The following is a 24,348-nucleotide window of genomic DNA, read 5'->3' as shown; positions in this document are numbered from 1 at the left end:
GCCATGACACTATCTCTGATTAACAGTGCCATGCCCCCACCTCTTTTGCCTCCCTCCGTCCTTTCTGAAACATCTAAAACCCAGCACTTGAAGTAACCGTTCCTGTCCCTGAGCCATCCAAGTCTCTGTAATGGCCACAACATCATAGCTCCAAGTACTGATCCACGCTCTAAGCTCATCCGCTTTGTTCATAACACTCCTTGCGTTAAAATGGACACATCTCAAACCTTTGGTCTGAGCGCGTCCCTTCTCTATCACCTACCTATCCTCCCTCACACGCTGTCTCTAAGCTTTCTCTATTTGTGATCCAACCTCTTCTTCCCCAGTCTCTTCAGTTCGGATCCCACCCCCCAACAATTCTCGTTTAAACTCTCCCCAGTAGCCTTATCAAACCTCCCCGCCAGGATATTGGTCCCCTGGGATTCAAGTGCAACCTGTCCTTTTTGTACAGGTCACACCTGCCCCAAAAGAGGTCCCAATGATCCAGACACGAGAAAACCTGCAGATGCTGGAATTTCAAGCAACACACATAAAAGTTGCTGGTGAACGCAGCAGGCCAGACAGCATCTCTAGGAAGAGGTACAGTCGATGTTTCAGGCCGAGACCCTTCATCAGGACTAACTGAAAGAAGAGCTAGTAAGAGATTTGAAAGTGGGAGGGGGAGGGGGAGATCCGAAATGATAGGATCTCCCAGTGGCCACACATTTTAATTCCACGTCCCATTCCCATTCTGATATGTCTATCCACCGCCTCCTCTACTGTAAAGATGAAGCCACACTCAGGTTGGAGGAACAACACCTTATATTTCATCTGGGTAGCCCCCAACCTGTGGCATGAACATTGACTTCTCAAACTTCCGCTAATGCCCCCCTCCCCCTCTCGTTATTTATTTATATATACACATTCTTTTTCTCTCTCTCTTTTTTCTCCCTCTGTCCCTCTCACTATACCCCTTGCCCATCCTCTGGACTTTTCTCCCCCCTCCTCCTCTTCTTTCTTCCTAGGCCTCCTGTCCCATGATCCTCTCATATCGCTTTTGCCAATCAACTGTCCAGTTCTTGGCTCCATCCCTCCCCCTCCTGTCTTCTCCTATCATTTAAGATCTCCCCCTCCCCCTCCCACCTTCAAATCTCTTACTATCTCTTCTTTCAGTTAGTCCTGGTGAAGGGTCTCGGCCCGAAACGTTGACTGTACCTCTTCCTGGAGATGCTGCCTGGCTGCGTTCACAAGCAACCTTTATGCGTGTCCCAATGATCTAGAAATCTGAATCTCTGCCCCCTGCTCCAATCCCTCAGCCACACATTTATCCTCCATCTCATTCTATTCCTATTCTCACTGTCATGTGGCACAGGCAGTAATCCCGAGATTACTACCTTTGCAGTCCTGCTTCTCAACTTCCTTCCTAACTCCCTATACTCTTTTTTTCAGGACCTCTTTCCTTTTCCTATGTCATTGGCACCAACATGTACCACGACCTCTGGCTGTTCTCCCTCCCACTGCAGGATATCTTTGACGCGATCTGAAACATCCCGGACCCTGGCACCTGGGAGGCAAACTACCATCTGAGTTTCTTTCCTGCATCCACAGAATCGCCTGTCTGAGCCCCTAACTATAGAGTCCCCTATCACTACTGCCTTCCTCTTCCTTTCCCTACCCTTCTGAGCCTCAGGGCCAGAATCTGTGCCAGAGGCACAGCCACTGTCGCTTCCCTCAGGTAGGCTGTCCTCCCCCCCCCCCACCCCCCACCAACAGTACTCAAACAGGAGAACTTATTGTCAAGGGGTACAGCCACCGGGGTACTCTCTAGTCCCTGACTCTTCCCCTTCCCTCTCCTGACTGTTACCCACTTGTCTGTCTCCCGTGGCCCCGGTGTGACCACTTGCCTATAACTCCTTTCTATCACCTCTTCGCTGTCCCTGACCAGGTAAAAGTCATCGAGCTGCATCTCCAGTTCCCTAATGCGGTCCCTTAGGAGCTGCAGCTCGACACACCTGCTGCAGATATGGCTGACCGGGAGGCTGGGAGACTCCAGGACCTCTCACATCTGACACCAAGCATGGAAAACTGGCCTCACACACATACTTCCTCCTTTCCGCAAATAACACCAGTAAACCTACCTCACCTCATCCCGTTACCGCCTAAGCCCATTGAGCCAAAGCCCTATCACTCTGCTGCCTGCTGGATATGGTGGTCTTCTTTTTAAACTTTTCGCGCTCTACTGGCGCCTGCGTAGTCTTGCCTCTCTTTTACCGAGTGGTAAAAACTGCCTTGACTCCAAAAATCTCTTCACAAACTCCTAAGGAAGCAGAGGGAATGTATAGTTAATGGGAGGACAATTAGAGCATTGATGTATAATGATCTTGGGAGTCCAAGTTCATAGCTCACTGAAAATGGCTGCACAAGTTGATAGGGTGATAGAGAAGGCATGTGGCATACTTGCCTTCTTTGTTTGCGGCAATGAGTATAAGAATAAGGAAGTCAAGTTGCAGTTATATAAAACTTTGGTTAGGCCACACTTGAAATTTAGTGTCCAATTCTGGTCACCTTTTTACAGGAAGAATGTGGAGATTGTTAGAAAGGATGAGGAAGAGGTGTACCTGGATTAGTGGGTGTGAGTTATCATGAAAGATTGGACAAACTCATGTTGTTTTCTCCATAGACGCTTATAAGATTATAAGAGGAACAGAAAGAGGAGACACCCAGATCCTTTTTCACAAGGTAGAAGTGTTAAGTATGAGAGGTTGTGCACTTAAGGTGGGAGGGAGAAGGTTAAAAGAGATATATAGGCAAGTTTTTTTTTACACACACACAGTGGTAGATGCCTGGAATAGGTTACTGGGGAAAGTGGTGGAATAGGGGACAGAGCCACTTATGAGGACCCACGAGTATGCAGGAAATGGAGGGTTATGTTTCATGGACAGGCAGAAGAGATTTAGTTTAATGTCGAACAGATATTGTGGGCTGAAGGGCTTGTTTCTGTGCTGTACAATTCTATGGTAACTAACATTGATTGCAGGGGTTTTAATAAAACCCTTAAGTGCAGATTTAATTTGCATCTTTTTCTTATAACAAATAGACAAAATCCAATGAAAATGCTTGTTGATAAGTTGTCAGGCCTGGGGAGCAGAAAGCAGATTTGGATTCTGTAAGAATTCTTAAAAGGCATATTTGTAGAGAAAAATGAAGGCTGTAGACTAAATTGGATAGTTCTTTCCACGATCTAGTGTAGGCACAGGGGCCAAATGCTCCTCACCAGTAAGACCTTCACCTATGAATTTATTTAATTTCCAAAGGGGATGAGGAAATGGAAAAATTGTCAGATAGTGTTAAGGACACTGACCCCTAAAGGATTTTGATGTTACTGCAACTAAATTCAAATGCAAGGGAGATGCTCAGAATCAGAACCAGAATCTGATTTATTATCACTGATATATGATGTGAAATGTATTGTTTTGCAACAGCAGTACAGCACAAAGACATAAAAAACTATATTTACAGAAATAATAGTGTATAAAAAATAATGAGGTCATGAACCATTCAGTGAAAGTGGAGGAAAAGATGATGTTCCCAGACTGCTGAGCGTGGTATTTCAGTTTCCTGTACCACCTCCCTGAGGGTAGTATTGAGATGAAGGCATATCCCAGATTTTGAGCATCTTTGTTGATGGATACTTCTTAGGCACTGCCTCTTGAAGATGTCCTCAATGGTAGTGAGGGTGGTGGTCATGGTGGGGCTGGCTGAGTCTATATGAACAGAAATGCTTGCCAGCATCTCCCGGGGCTGGTTTGATGACACAGAATCACTGCCACAGACTCCTGTGGTGGTATATTTCAAGTGGAGGTTAATAGATCCTTAATTCATAAGGGTGTCGAAGGTTACTGGGAAAAGGAAGAATGGGTTGAGGGGGAATAAATCAGCTAGATCAGATGACAGAGCAGACTCGATGGGCTGAATGGCCTAATTCTGGTCCTATGTCCTATGGTCTTAAATCATTTCTCAGTTCACCTTTCCTTTGTGTAAGGGACAGGAAGTAAATTTCTGGGACTCTAGGACTAAATTTGTGGGCTGATACGCATTAGTTGCAAAACAACAGGACTGGGATTAATGTCTTTGTGAGATATAGTTGGAAAAAAGTTCAACTAAACTGTCTGGGAAACGTGCAGGAGAAAAAGAAAAATAACAGCCGTATAATAAAGTATGTGTGAGGTAGGAAGTAGTACGGGTAGCGCTGCTACATCTTTCCATAGATTCAGGGAGGTCATAAGTGGTTTTGATCTGTATCTCTGAATCAGAAACTGCATCAGTCTGGGCTTTCCAAACAGAGCTAGAATGGAATTGGACAAAAGTATACAGGAGTTGGGATGTTATTTTGAAGTTGTATAAGACATTGCGGAGGTCTAATTTGGAGTATTGCGTGCTGCTCTGGTCATCTATCTGCAGGAAAGATATCAAAAAGATTGAAAGAATGCAGAGAAAATTTACGAGGATGCTGATGGAATGAGACTGATAACCTTATAAAAAACCAGTTCAAACTGATGGACTGTCTTCTATAATTCGATGGTCTTCATTTAAGACTTGTGGAATTAAATCTTTCAGCACTCAAATATATATCATGGAAAGAAAGTTAAACAAACCACTCATGCTCACTTTACAAACCTATTCTTTGGGGTTGAGAGAATAGCATTCTAACTCCATTATATTGTTCACCTCTTCCTCTTGATTCCTGACATCCTTTATCTACCTTCATTGCACCAAAGAATAGCAGTTCTCTGCATAATGAATGTTCTTCTTCATTCACACTTACTCCATTTATTTTGCAGTGGTCACTGGAAATGGCTTCCTTAGAAGATGCTTCATGCTGCCCCCACTGTAAATAAGATGTATTCCATTTCTCTACTGTTGAGATGCAAAACCCTTGCTTTTACTTTGAACAACCTATTTTCTGAACTGCTGCTTTCCAAGATTATACACCATTCTACATTCTCTGCATTTGTTCATCTGAGACCCATCCCTCTGGAATCTCTTCCCACAGCACCAACCTGTTACCTCACTTTCACGTTTACAACCTTTTTAAAACATTTACTGCTGGCTCAATATATGGAGTAAAGACCTTTTTCCCCAGAGAAAGGGTATCAAACACTAGAGGGCATAGATTTAAGGAGAGAGGGGATAAGATTCAAGAGAAATCTGAGGGACAGGTTCCTCAAAGAGGGTAGTGTATACATAGAACGAGCTGCCAGTGGAAGTGGTTGAGACAGGCACATTAACGACACGTACAGGTACATGGATAGAAAAAGCTGGAGGGATGTGGGCCAAATAGATTAGCTTTGATGAGCACTATGGTCAGTATGAAGCAGTTGGGTCAGAGGGCTTGTATGACTCTATGACTTTTTTTTTTGCTTTAATAGAATTACCAGACCTTCAGGATGCGGTAAAGTCTCATGTTGAAAACTTTTTGAATCAGCACCTTCATTCCTTATGGACAAGCATGAACAACAGCATACTGGTCCTGTCTAACAAGGTCTTCAATTTGTCGCAAGGTATAGAGATCGACAGGGCGAATCATAATAAGCTTTTAAAACATCAAAGGGAACTTGAAGAACTGGGTATCAGGTTAAAACTGAAACTTGATGAAAATAGTGAGCAGCTACATAAACTTGAAGACACATTGAGAGGTCAACAATGGAGAGTTGATAAAGAGCTGCATGCTCAGAGGGTTAATGTTGACCATAACATGACCACAATTAAGACGGAGATCGACCTAAAGGTCAAGCGCAGTCAGAAGTTGATCCAGATTAAATCACAGCTTCTAGATAACACAACAGCCAAATTAAGGAAAGATCAAGATAGACTTTGGCAAGAAATCTATGTTTTAAATCAAAGTATAGCAAAAACAGCTAAGCTCCAAGGACCAAAATTATGTTCATCATGCAACTTGAAAGATGCTCACCAAGAAATGGGAATGACAAAAGAAATCTCCGATAAACTCAGCGCCGCTCTTCAAATTCATTCAAGCAATCTAACAAATGTATTGTGTGGATTGTGTGATCCTGCATCAGACCAGGTTGCCACTTTGCAACAAGCATTGGAGAAGCAGGAGTCCAGCTGTGCAGAAATGATAGCTGGCCTTAAGGTAGAAATGAATCAAAAACTGAATAAGACCTGGGCAGGTTTTATGGAACTAGTGCTGGGACTGAATGTCTCCTTTAACCGTCAAAACTTAGGTCACAATGAACTTATTTCCAAACTCAACAATAAAGTTAAAGAACTGGATCAGCTGTTGTATGGTATACCACAAGTTGAGCAGCTTTGTGACTGTCAAAAATTATCTGCAGATAATAGTTTGGTTATTGATAACCTGAGAAATGCCAGTGAATTTATGGACAAAATGCACGTTGATCTGAATTATGTCAAGCAGCAAGAACTAGAACTAAGCAACAGCTTAAATGATTCTGTGCAAGACCTCTTCATGGCTTTACAACAAATTCGTCAACAAATCCAGGACTTCCAGTTCTTGCAGGAAGGAAAGCAAAATACTTTAATGGAAGACATCTTAAAACTTGAGAGGAATTCTGCCATGATTATGAAGGATATTAGCTCTTTGAAAAAATTTGATGCTATCATGGACTCTCGTATCAAATACCTCAATAGTTCATTCAATTCCCTTCTGGAGGATGCTTTGAGGCACACACTGATTTTGGAGCACTTGTTGGAACAAGATATATTAGAGGTTACATCTGAGGGTGCATCAGATCTTCAACTTCTTTCTATGAGCACTTTATATCAAATCCTAAACGAGACAGAGAAAAATCTTGCGGCTCATGAAATTATTTTGCAAGATATCAAAATGAAGTTGCAGCTTCTTGATGAAGACAGGATGAGTAATGAAATATATGAACTAACTGGTGCTGAGGAAAAAGAAGAAAACTTCTTGAAAGAAAGTTCTTCAGAAATAGATGATACAGATGACCGTCAATATATGGAAACAGAAAATGAGGCAATTGAAGAAAAATGGGATGATTTACAACATGGAACCAGTGAAATATCATTCAAGAAAAAAGACATCGAGATGTTGAACCTACAATTAGTTAAATTGAAGTCCCACTGTAATTCCAAAGACAATTACTATAATCATAGCTTGGAACAGATGAAGGAGCAGTTTACAGAGTCAGTAGAGTCTCTGCAGCTGGATGTATCATCTTTGAAGCAGCTTCTGGAAAGTCACATCTCCGAGTTTCAGAAGCTCATTGGCAATACAGACAGGCTTTCTAATGGGACATTCCACACAGGACGAGGTGGTTTAGGCTTAAAGCGAACAAGAAAGCAGCACAGGGAAAATCACCATGGCAATAAATATCTGGGCATTTATAGAAATTTTTCAGCTGTAGGCAACGGAAAGAGAAGCCTATCTGCACAGGGTGAGTACATGGTGTTGACAGGTATCTGTGATAGTGCATTCCTCTTCCTCTCACCGGATTTCAATTTGACTCCCTGCACATCTCCAACACTTCAAACCCCCTGCAAAGCCTTTCTTCATTTTGAAATTTGATTACCACCAGCATATTGCCAATCTTCCATGGGTACCTCTGGAGGTTCTGCCCAAAGAATCCCTACTTCTGTCTCCTTTGCAGCAACATTTTGACATACCACATGGAATATCCCTCTCACGGTACCTGCATCCACTGACACAATTGAACACGCTCTCTTTTTTCACCGTCTTGTATAGTTATAGATTCACAGCCCACTACAGCACAGAAACAGGTACTTTGGCCTATCTAGTCTGCACCAGCCCGACCTTCTGCTTAGTCTCAACTACCTGCACCTGGACTATAGCCCTCCATGCCCCTCTCATCCAAACTTTACTTAAATGTTACAAGTGAACTCACATCTACCACTCCACTGGCAGCTTGTTCCACACATTATCATCTTGCAGGCTGCCCCCAGAACATCCTCCAGTGTGTTGTTAGCACAAATGACACATTTCACTGTTTCAATATACATGTGACAAATAAATTTAAATCCCTGAGTAAAGTCATTCCCTCTCAGGCTTCCCTTAAATATTTAACCTTTCAGCCTAAATCTATGACTTCTATTTGTGGTCTCACCCAACCTGAGGAGGAAAAGCCTGTATGCATTCCTCCTATCTATACTCCTCATAATGTTGTATATCTCTGTAAGATGTCCCCTCATTCTCCTGCACTCCAGTGAATAAAGTTCTAACCTACTTAGCCTTTCTATATATTCTTTAAAAAATAACTAATTTTTTATTGTGCCAACAAATCACATTCAATACCAGTTGCTGATTACATTGACTGTTTAACCCAGCCACCTCCATCTACATATTCTGTGTATTGTCTGTACATACATGATGCTGCAAGCAGGTTTTTCATCATGCTTGTGCATAAAACAATGAACTCAACTTGACATCTTCATCCAAAGCGTTTCCACCTTTATTCCAATAGGTGGGACCTGTGCTTGCCCAGTTCCATTCTTTTCTATCCTTTGCAATGGCTTTGCTTCCTAGTCCAGCATGGTACTTCGGTATTCCCAAGGAATTTCTTATCTTAATGCAACCACTCAATTATAATCACCTGGAAAAAAAGGCATTAGTCCTCTTTGGCTCACTCAATCCCTTCACATCACTTTACTTAACCAGTTTCAGTTGTTAGAATGCTTGGCTATGGTCTAGACTTGGTTGAGCCATAATATCACTACAGTTAATGACAGATTCCTCCTTCTTCAGCCTTTACTTTTTCCACCTATCACCTCCCAGCTTCTCACTTTATCCTCCTCCCCCATCAACCTGGGTCACGTATCACCCCCAGTTCATACTCCTTCCACCCCCCCCCCCACTTTCTTATTCTGGCTTGTTCTCTTCAATCAGGGTACTGAGTACAAGAATTGGGACTTTGCATTATTATCAGAGATACAGGAGCCTGAAGACCCACACTCAGCATTTTAGGACCACCTTCTTCCCCTCTGCCATCAGATTTCTGAATGGTCATGAACTGATACTACCCCCCTATTCTTCTTTTGCACAATTTATATATTTTATTGTAGCTTATAGTAATTTGTTATGCTTGCACTGTACTGCTGCCACTAAATAATAAATTTCACTACTTATATCAGTGACAAATAAACCTGATCCTGTTATGTTACAGCTATACTATTTATTGGAGTACCTTGTACATTTGAAATGTCTCTAGTCTTCTCATATTCCCAGTCTAAAGACCAACTGTAGGCTAAATGTGACCAAGCTAATGCTTTATAGTTCCAGAAAGGTTTCCCTGCTCTTCTATTCTTTGCCAAGACTGATAAAAGAGGCATCTTCTAAGTACTCGTTTCTCAACCTTCATCAGTGCGTATGTACAATACTCTGCAAAAGTCACAGACATATAACTAGGATGTCAAAGTACTGTATGGTTGGAAAAAGTGGGGAAGGAGCAGGAAGCAAGAAGCTCCAGAAAGACATTGGGTAATGATCAATAAACCAAATGTTTGGAATCAAATGACCCTGCCTGGTGTCTCAGTGCTGTGTGTGTCTGCACCAGCGCCAGCTCCACACCACCACCCCCCCCCACGCTGGGCACTTCTCTGCCACCAGTCCAACACCCTTGCCATCCCCAACATCCTTTGCTCCCACCAGATTGACAAATTTGTTCTTTGCTGCATGTTGCCAAATACAGTACTCTGCCAAAGTATTAGGCACCCTAGCTATATATATGTGTGCCTAAGAGTTTTGCACAGTACTGTTAGTATTAAAGAAACCTCCTTGTATCAAAGGAACACTTATTTAAATGACTAGCTAAAAATGGCAATTAATTGCTTAGTTTTAATTTCTTTTCACTTTTTATCTGTTTAGAATTCCAGGCTGCATTTTTCGTGGGACTTTCCAACAATTCTGAAACTAGCAAGATTTTGAATTTTGACTGGATTTTTCTTAACTATGGAGATGGCTATTTAAAGGAAAAAGGCTATTTCAAAGCTCCCTTCAAAGGCATCTACATGTTTGTGGTGACTGTGGGATTTGGCCAAGGCCCTGGTCTTGGTGCTCTTTCAGTTGATGGCCAGCATGCATGCATACTTCAGGGTAGCACACAGAGCAGCAGAGACTGGGGCTATGCTATTCTTGAGCTCAACAAAGGACAACTCGTGTGGGTGGAGGTGACACAAGGCTCTGTAATTCAACGGACTCCTCTGGAAACCACATTTGGAGGATTTCTTTTATTTAAACCATCCTAAGAGCTTGTTACCAGTCCTGAAAATGAAGCGAGTTTAATGGAAGTCACTTTTGGAAGTTTCCGCTTCAGAAACTACTCTTCAGCAAGTGCTCCTCAACAGACTTTGCCTGGGTCTTATGGACAGAATAAGTCCAAAGTCACATGCTTTCACTTTCCCATAATGCATCTCCATTAGATCACAATAGTATACAAATTTGGATACTTATAGTAATAAATGGTGAATTCTGTTCACACGGTCAGCATGGTATTAGTGCAGAAATCTGAACTGTATTATAGTGGTCAATGATCTTTTCCTCAGATAAGTTATCTATGAGAATGCATCTTAATTTCCAGTCTTAGAACTCTTGAGAACTGAGTTTTGACCTCTGTACATATAAACACTTCCTTGAAATCTGATCAATGCACCCATTTCTCTCCCAATCACTTACATTGAATACGAACAAGAGAATAAATACATTTCTTTAAATTGAAGCAGAAAATGTTGGATATACTGCTTGCCTAAGAAATTGATTCCTGGTTTGAACCAACACTCACTGTTCATTTGTTTCCCATAAATGTGCTTGCTAAATTTACCTCTTTTCCCCCCCCGCCTTTTCCAAGATTTTTTTTTGCAAAAGGAGAACTGATTTAGTGTTACCTTTTCCATTCAGTGAGAAAGGATGGGGAATTGAGAACTATTTACGGAATTCATGACTTCCCATCTGCAAAAGAATTTTTAAAAAATAATATTATTTTAATTCGAATGAAAAACCTTCAATAAGGCAAACTAATAACAAGTCAATGTTCTATGGCAGGTGGTCATAGTTGCGAGTTCTGTGCAAAAGTGAAAACAGCAACAGCTTCCAATGCGCAAATAAATCAAGTTGGTCAACACGTTTACCCACAAAAGGATTTAACATTTAAATAAAATGATCTAAGATGGAGAAGTTCAACAGATCATGAGTGACCCCAATTTAAACTGCAGTTCAGATACTCAATGCAACTATATTGAGTCAGAAAAACTGTAACACAAAATGAAAAGGTTATTTAAAGATGTACATAATCTGGAGATGAGACTGGTGAAAGCAATTAGATGAAAAGCAGACCATAATAAGAGGAGATTTCAAGGTTGAGAATGTAGAATGTGTTACAAAAACAGAATAATTTTGTGTGTGTACTTAGTATATAAACTTTCCAAATAAACCATAACATGGTATCATGTGGCTTTGGAATTCTGCTTCAAGCAGCTTGGAAGTATAGAGATTACTTATAGGACATTTCTATCAGAATACTTAAAAAGACAGAAGAGGTTATAGATTGCATGGGTATGTTTAAAAACAGATAGGATGATAATTGGTTTGGTTGACTAGGTATTAGTTAATTGAAATGCCTCCAGTTGAACAATATCTCTATATCTGAAGGACAATGAAAAATAATACCATTAAATGGAGAAGGACTAAACAATTAATAGTATTTTTAAAAGAAGTCATCAAAACTATAGCTGTTAAACACATCCTAAAGAACAGTCTGAAAAATATTCCAGGAGTTGGCAAATAAAACAAAATTACTAATATTAGTTATTCTTCTTCAAGTTGTTCTCAGATTTTTAGATTAATTCATCTTTTCATTCCTTTTGCTGAAATTGGCAAAAGACATGCCATGGGTACACAGAAAATCTTTTAGTCAGATTTGATATCCATACATCCTGCAGCAATTACATAGTAAGTGCACCTTGACTTCAACAAGGAAGGAAAACAAGCAACCATAGCCAACAGAGCAACTGTGTACTAAAATAATGTTATTTACTTAATATTCAGATACAGGACATAATCTGTGTACATGATGCACCTCTTGCAAAGTAATCTGTGGTAAACGCAATAAGGCACCTTTTACCAGATGCTGTACAAAATATGTTTATAAGTCTTTATGCTTAGTTTAATGTGATCAGTTTGTTTGACTTGTGATGACATAAGCATTAGATTAAGATCACTGCTTTAACCCTCTGTTGTCTGTCCATTTGTTATATACAAAGTAGCTGACTAAATGATTGCAAAATAGTCTGATTTGTCATTTTGTCTATGCTATAATGAGACATTTTGGATGACACATTGGACTGGCAAGTGGTAAACCCCCTTTCTCTCCTTTAAATAAAATAAAGGCAGGCTGATTTAACAAAAAAGGCACAGTAATTAAAAACACTTTCTTTGAAAAATGATTCACACAACTTCATTTGAAAGATAGGAGTATCTTTAACAGAAGTGGACTAGAGTTTCTGGTCTCACTCCTATCTTCCAGATTTACTTGGCCATTTTGTACTTCCATTACAAAAATATGTTCTCTATCTCCAGCTCCACTATGAATTAAATGCACCTCAGCGAGATGCTATTTCAAGAAAAGGAATTCATAAAAACAGCCACTGTATTAAAATAATAAATGATGAGAGAATGCAGAATGCTGGCAGGGACAGCCAGTGTAATTTACCTTTATTCCAATCATTCATTATTTTCTAGAGTTTAAAAAGTTTCAGCAGTCAGTATGAATTCCTGCAGCATTAAAAATGATAAAAAATATTTGAATGAATTTTCTCAAAAAGGAACACTTCTGTAAATTTCAAATGTAAAGTAAAACGCACTAATAATGTTGTGGGCCTTTCAGACTCATGGGAAAAACTGAATCACCTCTGGTGCAATGCATCAGAAGTCAGGGCCTAAGCATATTACAATATTATTGACTGGGCAGCAGATTATAACTGGCTAATCAACATTGAACATGATACAGTATCTTTCAAATTCAATGCAAACATGAGAACCAAGGAATGCAGATGTATAACTCTGCATGGTATGTAACAAAGTCAATCATGTTTATATGAATGAATTACACTGTAACTTCAACATCCCTCTTGCCAGGGAATATAAGCTTCAAGTCCTACTTTGGCTATCAGATTTACAAGAATAGCTTGCAAGATATCATCAGCCATGCTACACAAAATATAAACATTATGTTACATAACATTTACAAGATTGAGGCATCCAAGAACCTGGCACATTAGACAGCCACTATTAATAGGATTACTAAATTCATCAATACATGAACATACTTTGGAATTATTCAGATGAATTGACAATACATTATTTTAAATGAACCGACACTTCACAGCTTCAAGTGTTTTCTCCTGGAACGCAGTGAAGTTCACACTCCTTCTGACAGTCCCTATTGATTGCTAAGGAACTAAGACAAAATAGAATGGAGCAATTAAATGCTGATAGGGGAAATAGTGTGATTGCTCAGGATCCTTAACAGTGATAACTCATCCTCAAAAATAAATACATGCAATGCCACACTTTGTGAGAACAAGTTGGTGATAACCTTTTGAAACAGAACTTAATCTGGGTGAATACTGCTGCAAACATAAAGAATGCTGACAGAACCCATTACCTCAGCGAAAGTCATTTTAAAGATGTAGTTTTACATGCTTGCTATGTCCAAGTAAAAATTAGTATCGTTATAATGGAACAGCAACCCACCCCCCCCCACACATATGAGCAGAGTAATGCATCTGTTATTCAAAGACATCTTACCACCAATAGAGAAATAGTAGACACTGCATGAAAAATTCTCAGATGACAGATATGTTGTGGCCTAAAATGGACCTCCTCTAATAATCTATCCTTTCAGGTTCAAATAATGAAAAATGCTTCATCCAGAGGGTCACGATTATTACCCAACGTAAAACTGCAAGAACATAATTAACAAAACAGACAGCTGGTGTTCATTTCCAAAATTAAATACCATTCTACTGACATCAATTTTAAAATAATTTTCCCAGCTAACAGAAATCAAATTCAAGGCTCTCCCTACTGCTTACTCTTTTGAAAAAGAGAAAGCAAGTGGGTGATTAATGATAAAAGCAGGAATGGACCAAGAGTTAACAAGAAAAAATGTGTTTCAAGGAAGTAATGAGTCCTGAGTCTGTAGCCTCCAATTTGCAACCTGGGCAGTGAAGCGAGCTGCAAACATAGTGTTCTGGATTGAGAGAGGAAACCTCATCATTGCGAGGCACCAGAGAAACTCACTCTGTCAAGTGAGTACTCTTAAAGTTCTTGCAAACGCACAAAAGACCAGCCGATTCAACAGACCGTGGGGCAGAATTGGGATGTAACCATCATGCCTTTAGAGCCCAATAGAGAACCTGGCAGACCCCACTGACAGATAGATGAAAAGTAGCTATTAAAATACCAGCAATAGTTTTGCAAAATGATTCAGACTGAGGCTTTCACAGAAAGCACCATCTCCTGGCTGTGAGACACCATTCTTAGGGTTCACAAAAGGCCAGCTATCAACATTCCACTCTGGATTGCAGAGCACAAAAAAAGTCAGGGACACATAGAAATCCAAGGAAATTTAAGATGCTCCAACAACATCAAGTTAGAGTCTTGTATTGTTAAAACATTTCGCTGTCTTTTATGAAGTAACGGTATGGAAGCTTGTTATCAGAAGTCCTTTCTTCTCACACATATGCCATGCATGAAACACTCCTGAATTCAAAAGATCATTATTAGCAGCCTATCTAGAATGGTGTGAAGGAAGTTTTGAGGCAAGCAAATGCCCATCTCTCTGATCACACGCCAGATGTCTCTGCCCCTCTGGAACAATACTGTCAATTGTTGACAGGCTTGATCAGATCTTGATGTCTTGAGATTCCACCATTTTGGCAAGTGTTTTCTTCACTCTTAGTGCTGTCAATCGAGAGGCAGGATTATGGGCCCAACATTCTGACATCAACTTCAGGACTGCTCTTAAACACTGTGAAAGTAGAAGATAGATATCAGGAACAAGAAAACAATGAAGGTCACACTGACACATGCAAAATGCTGGAGGAGTTTAGCAGGTCAGGCAGCATCTATGGAAATGAATAAACTGAACTCTTCTGTCGCCTGAAACGTTGACTATTCAATCAGTTTCATAGATGCTGCCTAAGCTGCCGAGTTCCTCCAGTATTTTGTGTTTGTTGCTCTGGATTTACAGACGCTGAAGAATCTCTTGTATTTGTGAAGGTCATATTGAGTTTGACAAACCTGTGAACTATCTTCCCTGAATAAATTCAAAAGCATGTTTCATTAAAAGCTTAAACCAAGATATTGGCTTAATGTTAAGATCACATTTTTTTCTTACCCAATTTATTGAAAGTTTTACTGTTAGATTTTGACTGCTATATTTCTCAACCTCCGCCAGTGTCATTAAGTCATCAGCTGGAAAACAGTATGAGGCACCCATCCAACAAGAACCATTTAGTCTTCAAACTGAACTTACTCTCACCTCTGCAGCTTTAAAGAGCAAACCTGCTCGATACATTGGCGAACAGCATCAGTAATATGTTCCACAGCCCCTAACCAATATCTTAAAGAAAGTTATCAATTTAAGTAAAATTGCTGGTATGAATTTTACTTAAATTAGGCTGCTGATTTATACATGTGTATAAGCAAGATGATTTTGAGAAACTAGCCTATTAAGCATCTCTCTCCTAATTAGGCCAATCCTAACTAAATTTAGTTATGTAAGAACTTGGTTGTTCATTATTCCCAAATGATCTTACAGAAAAACAGACCTACGTCCACTACTGGTACAGCTCTCCCCACCATCGTAGACATCAACAAGAGGCAATGACTCAAGAATGAGGCATCTATCATTAAGGATCTTCACCATCCAGGCCCCGTCCTCTTCTAGATGCTGCCATCAGACAGGAGGTGCTGGAGCCTGAAACACCACACCTCAAGGTTCAACAACAGCTTCTTTCTCAGTATCATCAGGTTCTTGAACTAATCTGAAAACCCTTAACACTACCCCAACTGTATCCTTTCCTCTCTCAATCTTGCACTAGTGTCATTTTGCTTATTTTGTAGCTTATTTTGCACACACATAAGTGATGCATAAATATTTGTCCTCATCTTGTAAAGTATCATGCTGCTATAACAAAAAGTTAATTTTCATGGCATTTCTACCCTGTGTATGTATGTCTATGACAACAATAAACTTGAACTATGAACCCAAAGCTTGGATGCAAGACCAGATCTGACTTCTTCCAAAAGTACAAGTAGATGTGCTAATGACTTCCTCTGTGCTGCAGGTCCTCCACTTCCCTGACATTTAGGTTAAGTTACAAACTGAATTATGAGATCTTTATCAACTGGTATGAAAGTCTCACCTCATCACTGTTCCACCTGTTAGAAACTGTTGGACGGAGGCATTTAACACACACCACCTCCCTCATATCTTCATAAGAGGGGTCGTTTGGCACCATATCATAATATGGCAACTGGTAATCCTCTACAATACCTGCAGGGGGAAATATAAAAATCACAAGTTGGAAATTTCCTGATGAATTAGCAGGTACACACATGCTCAAAAAAGTGGCTCCAGGATTGATTCCTGATCTATGTTGAGTAAACTCACTTCAACTGAAGCAATCAATGCAACAGTCTGTCTGTGTGCCTTGTTGGTAAAAAAAAAAATAAATAAATTAGCTTGCTTCTCAACTGTTCTGCAGTGGGCAACATTTGGAAATTACAGACATTTCAGAATGTGCACAAGTGTTTACTAAATGATTGAAAAACAAATGACTACAGATATTTAATAGCTGAAATAAAAAGAAAAAATACATTGTGTTAACAGATTATCAATCTGAAACATTAACTTTTCTCTCTCCAGAGATGATGCACGATTTCTTGAATATTTCCAGCATTTTCTCTTTTTATTTTTGTTGCTTTTTCCACAGCCAAATAGTCTGCGATTTCACTATGCAGACCAATATATGAGCATCCCTACTTCACTGATACAGTATATCATTGGCTGCAAATAATATGGAGACTGTACCCTGGTAAGGTGTATAGTTCATCGTTTTGTTGCTTGTTGTGTTCTGTGTTATTCTGCTGAGCATACCATAGTACTGTGCAAAAGTGTTAGGCACATATATACAGCTAAGGTGCCCAAGACTTTTGTACGGTACTGAAATTTTATGTATTGCATTGTACCGCTGCTGCAGCAAAAAAAATCATGACATACATGAGTGATGGTAAATCTGATTCTGATATGGATCTCTATTGTACACTGAGAGTGGAAAGGGGAAAGGGGAAAGGGGAGAGGGAGAGGAGAATCGTGGTTGGGAAAAGGGAAGGGGAGTGGGGAGAGAAGAGGAAGCATCAGAGAGACGTTCTATAATGATCAATAAACTAATTGTTTGGAATCAAATGACCTTGCTTCATGTTTTAGGGCTGGGTGTGTCTACACCCATTCCACTCCCTGCCCCTGGTATTTCTTCTCTGATACCTGTCCCACATCCCTCCCACAGTGCTCCACACTCACCATTTTCAATATCCTTTCTTCTTGTCAGATTTACAAACTCACTCTCCACTCCAAGTTGACAAATACAGCACCATGCAAAAGTCTTAGGCAGCCTAGCTATATATACATGTGCCTAAGACTTTTGCACAGTACTCTATGTTCATGTTGGAATATGTGATGACAGTTGCGGGCTGCCCCAGATGTTAAAACAAACAAAGCCATTTACTGTCGCCTTTGATGTACTGTGATAATTAGACTTGAACCTTGATGACAAAAGACAAAGTTGGAGATTTGCTGCTATGATAAAGCTGTGTCTGGCCATTTATAAGCCTGTAACTGGACTATTTCTTAGTGCACGAAATAGGATGCCTGCCCTGGGTGCTTGAATCTAAAATAACAGCACTGGCCAGCATATTACCTAGCTCTCAGATATAACTTGCCCTAACACAGTCCTGGCACATTGAAGTGGATAGATAAAATCATCTGGTGGGACTACAAGCAGAGTTTTTCATTTGAGTGAAACGAGATGATTTGTGTTGATAGTGCCTGTGCATTCTCAATGGTTCTCACAAAGAATCAATACAGTGATAGCTTTGAAAGCTTGTGAACTTGAGGGCAGACCTCATAAGCTATTTTAGCACAGGCAGTCAGTTAGGCTGAGGGGAATCCTCACTGCATGTAGATCTTGATGATGAGTTGGGAATCAGTTCCCAGAGTCACATCTGCCAGAAGTGCATGCGGCAGGGCGATCTGGAAGACCGTGTAAGGAATCTGGAGCAGGAGCTGGATGACCTTTGACTCATAAGGGAGAATGAGGCAGTCATAGATGAGAGCTGCAGGGAGGTAGTCACACCTAGGCTGCCGGAAGCAGGTCGTTGGGTGACAGTCAGAGGGGGGAGAGCAAAGGTGAGTAGACAGGTAGTGCAGAGCACCCCTGTAGCCATTCTCTTGAATAATAAGTTTACCGTCCTGGATACTGTTGAAGGGGACGACCGACCAGGTGTGAGCCACAGTGGCAGGGCCTCTGGCACTGAGTCTGACCCTATGGTGCAGAAGGGTGGGACGGAGAAGAGGATAGCTGTTGTCATTGGAGACTCTATAGTTGGGGAGCAGACAGTAGATTTTGTGGACGTGAGAAGGACACCCACATGGTTTGTTGCCTCCTGGGTGCCAGGGTCCGGGATATCTCTGACCGGTATGAGAGGAAAGCAACCAGAAGTCGTGATACATGTTGGCACCAACGACATAGGCAGGAAGAGGGATGAGGTCCTGAAGTGTGGGTTTCAGGAACTAGGCAGAAGGCTGAAGAACAGGACCTCAAAGGTGGCGTTCTCAGGATTGCCACCACTGCCTCATGACAGTGATGGTAAGAATTGGAGGAGATGGCAGTTGAATGCATGGCTGAGGAGTTGGTGCAGGGGGCAGGGTTTTAGATTTTTGGATCATTGGGATCTCTTCTGGGGAAGGCGGGACCTGTACAGATTGGATAGGTTGCACCTGAACTCGAGGGGGAGCAATATCCTTGCAGGTAGGCTTGCTAGCATGGTTCAGGAGGGTTTAAACTAATTTGCAAGGGGGATGGGATCCACAGCGATAGAGCAGTGAAAGAAGTGCATGGAGTAAAGCCAGATCTAACATATAGAGAGGCTTTTAGGAAAGAGAAGCAGAATAAAGGGTGTAAAAGTAATAAGGTAGAAGGGCTAAAGTGCATGTACTTCAATGCAAGAAGCATCAGGAACAAAGGTGATGAACTGAGAGCTTGGATACATATGTGATATGATGTAGTGGCCATGACAGAGACTTGGCTGGCACCAGGACAGGAATGGATTCTCAATATTCCTGGACTTCAGTGCTTTAAAAGGGATAGGGGGGGGGAAAGGGAGGAGGGGTGGCATTACTGGTCAGGGATACTATTACAGCTACAGCAAGGGTGGGTAATGTAGCAGGATCCTTTTTTGAGTCAGTATGGGTGGAAGTCAGGAACAGGAAGGGAGTAGTTACTCATTCTATGGGCCCCCTGGTAGCAGCAGAGATACCAAGGAGCAGATTGGGAGGCAGATTTTGGAAAGGTGCAAAAATAACAGGATTGTTATCATGGGTGACTTTAACTTCCCTAATATTGATTGGCATCTGATTAGTTCCAAGGGTTTAGACGAGCAGAGTTTGTTAAGTGTGTCCAGGACAGATTCCTGTCACAGTATGTTGACAGGTCGACTAGGGGGAATGCCATACCAGATCTAGTATTAGGTAATGAACCGGGTCAGGTCACAGATGTCTCAGTGGGTGAGCATCTGGGGGACAGTGACCACCGCTCCCTGGCCTTTAGCATTATCATGGAAAAGGATAGAATCAGAGAGGACAGGAACATTTTTAATTGGGGAAGGGCAAATTATGAGGCTATAAGGTTAGAACTTGCAGGTGTGAATTGGGATGATGTTTTTGCAGGGAAATGTACGATGGACATGTGGTCGATGTTTAGGAATCTCTTGCAGGATGTTAGGGCTAAATTTGTCCCGCTGAGGAAGATAAAGAATGGGAGGGTGAAGGAACCATGGGTGACAAGTAAAGTGGAAAATCTAGTCAGGTGGAAGAAGGCAGCATACCTGAGGTTTAGGAAGCAAGGATCAGATGGGTCTATTGAGGATATATAGGGAAGCATGAAAGGAGCTTAAGAAGGGGCTGAGGAGAGCAAGAAGGGAGCATGAGAAGGTCTTGGCGAGTAGGGTAAAGGAAAACCTCAAATCATTCAATTATGTGAAGAACAAAAGGATGACAGGAGTGGAGGTAGGACTGATTAAAGATAAAGGTGGGAAGAAGTGCCTGGAGGCTGTGGAAGTGAGCGAGGTCCTCAATGAATACTTCTCTTCAGTATTCACCAATGAGAGGGAACTTGATGACGGTGAGGACAATATGAGTAAGGCTGATGTTCTGGAGCATGTTGATATTAAGGGAGAGGAGGTGTTGGAGTTGTTAAAATACATTAGGACGGAATATTCCCCAGGCTGCTCCATGAGGCGAGGGAAGAGCTTGCTGAGCCTCTGGCAAGGATCTTTATGTCCTCGTTGTCCATGGGAATGGTACCGGAGGATTGGAGGGAGGCAAATGTTGTCCCCTTGTTCAAAAAAGGTAGTAGGGATAGTCTGGGTAATTATAGACCAGTGAGATTTGCATCTTTGGTGGGAAAGCTGTTGGAAAAGATTCTTAGAGATAGGATTTATGGGCATTTAGAGAATCGCGGTCTGATCAGGGACAGTTAGCATGGCCTTGTGAAGGGCAAATCGTGTCTAACAAGCCTGATAGAGTTCTTTGAGGAGGTGACCAGGCATATAGATGAGGGTAGTGCAGTGGATGTGGTCTACATGGATTTTAGTAAGGCATTTGACAAGGTTCCACACGGTAGGCTTATTCAGAAAGTCAGAAGGCATGGGATCCAGGGAAGTTTGGCCAGATGGATTCAGAATTGGCTTGCCTGCAGAAGGCAGAGGGTCGTGGTGGAGGGAGTACATTCAGATTGGAGGGTTGTGACTAATGGTGTCCCCCAAGGATCGGTTCTAGGACCTCTACTTTTCGTGATTTTTATTAATGACCTGTATGTGGGGGTAGAAGGGTGGGTTGGCAAGTTTGCAGATGACACAAAGGTTGGTGGTGTTGTAGTTAGTGTCGAGGATTGTCGAAGATTGCAAAGAGACATTGATAGGATGCAGAAGTGGGCTGAGAAGTGACAGATGGAGTTCAACCCGGAGAAGTGTGAGGTGGTACACTTTGGAAGGACAGACTCCAAGGCAGAGTACAAAGTAAATGGCAGGATACTTGGTAGTGTGGAGGAGCAGAGGGATCTGGGGGTACATGTCCACAAATCCCTGGAAGTTGCCTCACAGGTAGATAGGGTAGTTAAGAAAGCTTACGGGGTATTAGCTTTCATAAGTTGAGGGATAGAGCTTAAGAGTCGCGAGGTAATGATGCAGCTCTATAAAACTCTGGTTAGGCCACACTTGGAGTGTTGTGTCCAGTTCTGGTCACCTCACTACAGGAAGGATGTGGAAGCACTGGAAAGGGTACAGAGGAGATTTACCAGGATGCTGCCTGGTTTAGAGAGTATGGTTTATGATCAGAGATTAAGGGAGCTAGGGCTTTACTCTCTTTGGAGAGAAGGAGGATGAGAGGAGACATGATAGAGGTGTACGAGATCTTAAGAGGAATAGATAGAGTGGATAGCCAGCGCCTCTTCCCCAGGGCACTACTGCTCAATACAAGAGGACATGGCTTTAAAGTAAGGGGTGGGAAGTTCAAGGGGGATATTAGAGGAAGGTTTTTTACTCAGAGAGTGGTTGGTGCGTGGAATGCCTCAGTGGTGGAGGCAGAAACACTAGTGAAGTTTAAGAGACTACTAGACAGGTATACTGAGGAATTTAAGGTGGGGGGTTATATGGGAGGCAGGGTTTGAGGGTCGGCACAACATTGTGGGCCGAAGGGCCTGTACTGTGCTGTACTATTCTATGTTCTATAAGACTGCACCCCAAGTAAGAGTAGGTCCCTGGACAGATTCTCTCGGATTCCTGAGCAGTCAATAGGTCTACTTCAGTATTCAGAGGAGATAAATGGGGCTTAATTTACCAATTGTCATATTTAATTTAAATTACAACATTCTACCAATTTGTTAAGTCAAACCATTTTCTATTTGCTTAGGCAATCCCACAGGATTGAAGATGATTTGCTTTAATTCCAGTTCATAGCTCAGTGGAGTTGAAAGTTCTGCTCCTACACATCACAGGAGACCCAAACCCAATCCTGACATTGAGTCCTTGTGTGTGCAGTTTGCAAGTTCACCAACTGTAGATTTCTTCAACTGCTCTAGTTTCCTTCTGCATCTCAAAATTGTGCATTTTGGTAGGTTAATGGCCTCTATAGTGCATATGAGTGCTGGAGTCTGGCGTGGAGGGGTGGAGTAGTTGATGAGATTGTGGGTTGAACATAAAATCGGATTTAAGGATTAGTTAAAGGATGGTTAATGGTCAGCACAGATTTGGTGAACTGAAGTACCTGTTTCCGTTCTATGTCTCTATTATTATTCTATGATCCAGTTGTGTAGGTTCCGAGATGAGACCAATGAAGGATGTGCATACTCTCCCACAGTTGGGGCTGGAGATGCCTCAGGGGTTAGATGGGCATTATAGATGGTGATGCATTGCTCATACATCCTCCAAAAGTTGTTCAATGTTCTCTTTGCCTCTAGTGAGGTATAGCTAGCAAGTTAAGGAAAATAAACTAGGGTTCCCTCTGTCTCATTGGAGACAACACAGACCTTCTCCATTTTAACCATTTGCTTTGATAACATCCTTTAAATAGGTTCATTAATCTAGTAATTTTTTTTTGCTATGACAATGTTCTGAGTAATGCTCATTTTGCAAGTTTAGTGTTGGCCATGTGATCATGTGGTTAGTCCACTAATGCCGTCAACCACAGGAAAAACCTTGGCGCTGGGCTACCAGAGTCCAATAATATTGGTTCTCATCTTGTAAATGGGCTTAGAGGACTTTGCACAGACAGCTCTTCATACTTTGAGGTTCTTGCAGTACACATATCATTGATACGAGCAAACTTGCAGCTAAGCTTGAGGGCTTCTCTTCTGAATGTTTTTTTCCCCCCCCCCTCAAATGATGCACTACAGGCAGTGGTGAGATCCATTACTGATCCTACCTTCGCAGAGAGGTGATTTCCCGGATATGGAAATTGATCCACTTTCTACAGGATTTTGTCAAGGACTTTTATCACTGAATTATGTAGAGTGGGCAGGCTGATTGAGGAACAGTGCTAGCATGTTGTTATAATTTTTTGAGAAGAAAATCTTGCATTTAATGACAGCTGCTCCTACAATGGAGCCACAAACTTTCAAGTATTTTCCAATCGGTACAGACTTTTGAGAAATGATGAACATGAGCAACACTTACTCAGTAATTATAGTTTAACATCTTAAGGAGATTACCGTTTTGTGCATTGTATAAAGATATAAAATGGGTCAGAAATATAAGTTGCACTTATATTTTAAAAATCTGATAAAAGTAGCTCAATTTGATTCAGGAACGCAATCTAGCATACTATAATACCACATCTACAGATGAATATGTAGTGCACCTCCTGTGAGACAACGACGTGACATTTCCCAAATCACTAAGCCAAAGCTGTATATATCTGCCATCAAATAAGCCTGGAATTGGTTCTTGTTGAGGCTCTCGTCTAGCACTTCTGGTGCCATGTATCGTTTAGTTCCCACTCGGGTATTCAGTGGGATATCAACTTCATTTGTGTCACTGTAAAATAAAAACAGGAATAAACATTCAGAACTAATAAAATGTTTTAATTCATTAATGTTTAAATAAGAAAAACAATTTCCCATTATTCTAATGATAGCTAGTGTATACAGGCATAGGTAAAGAGACATACAATATGTACAAATCTGAACTGGACATTCTGGTAAAGATTTCCAGGAAATTACTGACATTTTGCAAATGATGCAAAGTGAAGCCCAAGAATACCATGGGAAATATCTGTAGAACAGAGCTCAAACTGCCAACATTTACCACTCGGAAAACACCATCTGACCACCAGTTTGCTATGTAGTACACAACTATTTAGGAGGCAGCATAAAAGCAAGTAACCTTAACTGCATGATATCTTTAAATGGCTGCAGAAACTTCTTCAAATGTTCACACATCTCATGTGTGTCTTAATCATGTAGCATTATATAAAATGAGAGAAAAAAATCCAGATTCAAATAGAATTGAAAGCAAAA

At 41.2% G+C, this 24,348-nt stretch overlaps 2 protein-coding genes across 5 annotated transcripts in view; one reads left to right on the top strand and one right to left on the bottom strand.

Annotated features, from left to right (window-relative positions):
* Nucleotides 1-12,277, top strand: part of mmrn2a (multimerin 2a) — a 45,256-nt gene extending 32,979 nt beyond the window's left edge. For all 3 annotated transcript variants that reach the window (XM_072282479.1, XM_072282478.1, XM_072282477.1), the window contains 2 exons: nucleotides 5,409-7,418; nucleotides 9,863-12,277. In XM_072282479.1, coding sequence (XP_072138580.1) covers nucleotides 5,409-7,418; nucleotides 9,863-10,242 — 2,390 coding nt within the window. In that variant the 3' untranslated portion in view covers nucleotides 10,243-12,277. The remainder of the gene's footprint in view (nucleotides 1-5,408; nucleotides 7,419-9,862) is intronic.
* The window catches only part of bmpr1aa (bone morphogenetic protein receptor, type IAa), a 273,301-nt gene continuing 260,954 nt past the window's right edge, over nucleotides 12,002-24,348 (bottom strand). For both annotated transcript variants that reach the window (XM_072282486.1, XM_072282487.1), the window contains 3 exons: nucleotides 23,691-23,866; nucleotides 16,423-16,553; nucleotides 12,002-15,023 (listed from right to left, as the gene is read on the bottom strand). In XM_072282486.1, coding sequence (XP_072138587.1) covers nucleotides 14,898-15,023; nucleotides 16,423-16,553; nucleotides 23,691-23,866 — 433 coding nt within the window. In that variant the 3' untranslated portion in view covers nucleotides 12,002-14,897. The remainder of the gene's footprint in view (nucleotides 15,024-16,422; nucleotides 16,554-23,690; nucleotides 23,867-24,348) is intronic.

This window comes from Mobula birostris, chromosome 18, assembly GCF_030028105.1.
Source record: "Mobula birostris isolate sMobBir1 chromosome 18, sMobBir1.hap1, whole genome shotgun sequence".
Classification (NCBI taxonomy): domain Eukaryota; kingdom Metazoa; phylum Chordata; class Chondrichthyes; order Myliobatiformes; family Myliobatidae; genus Mobula; species Mobula birostris.
This window is presented reverse-complemented; position numbering and strand designations above follow the sequence as displayed.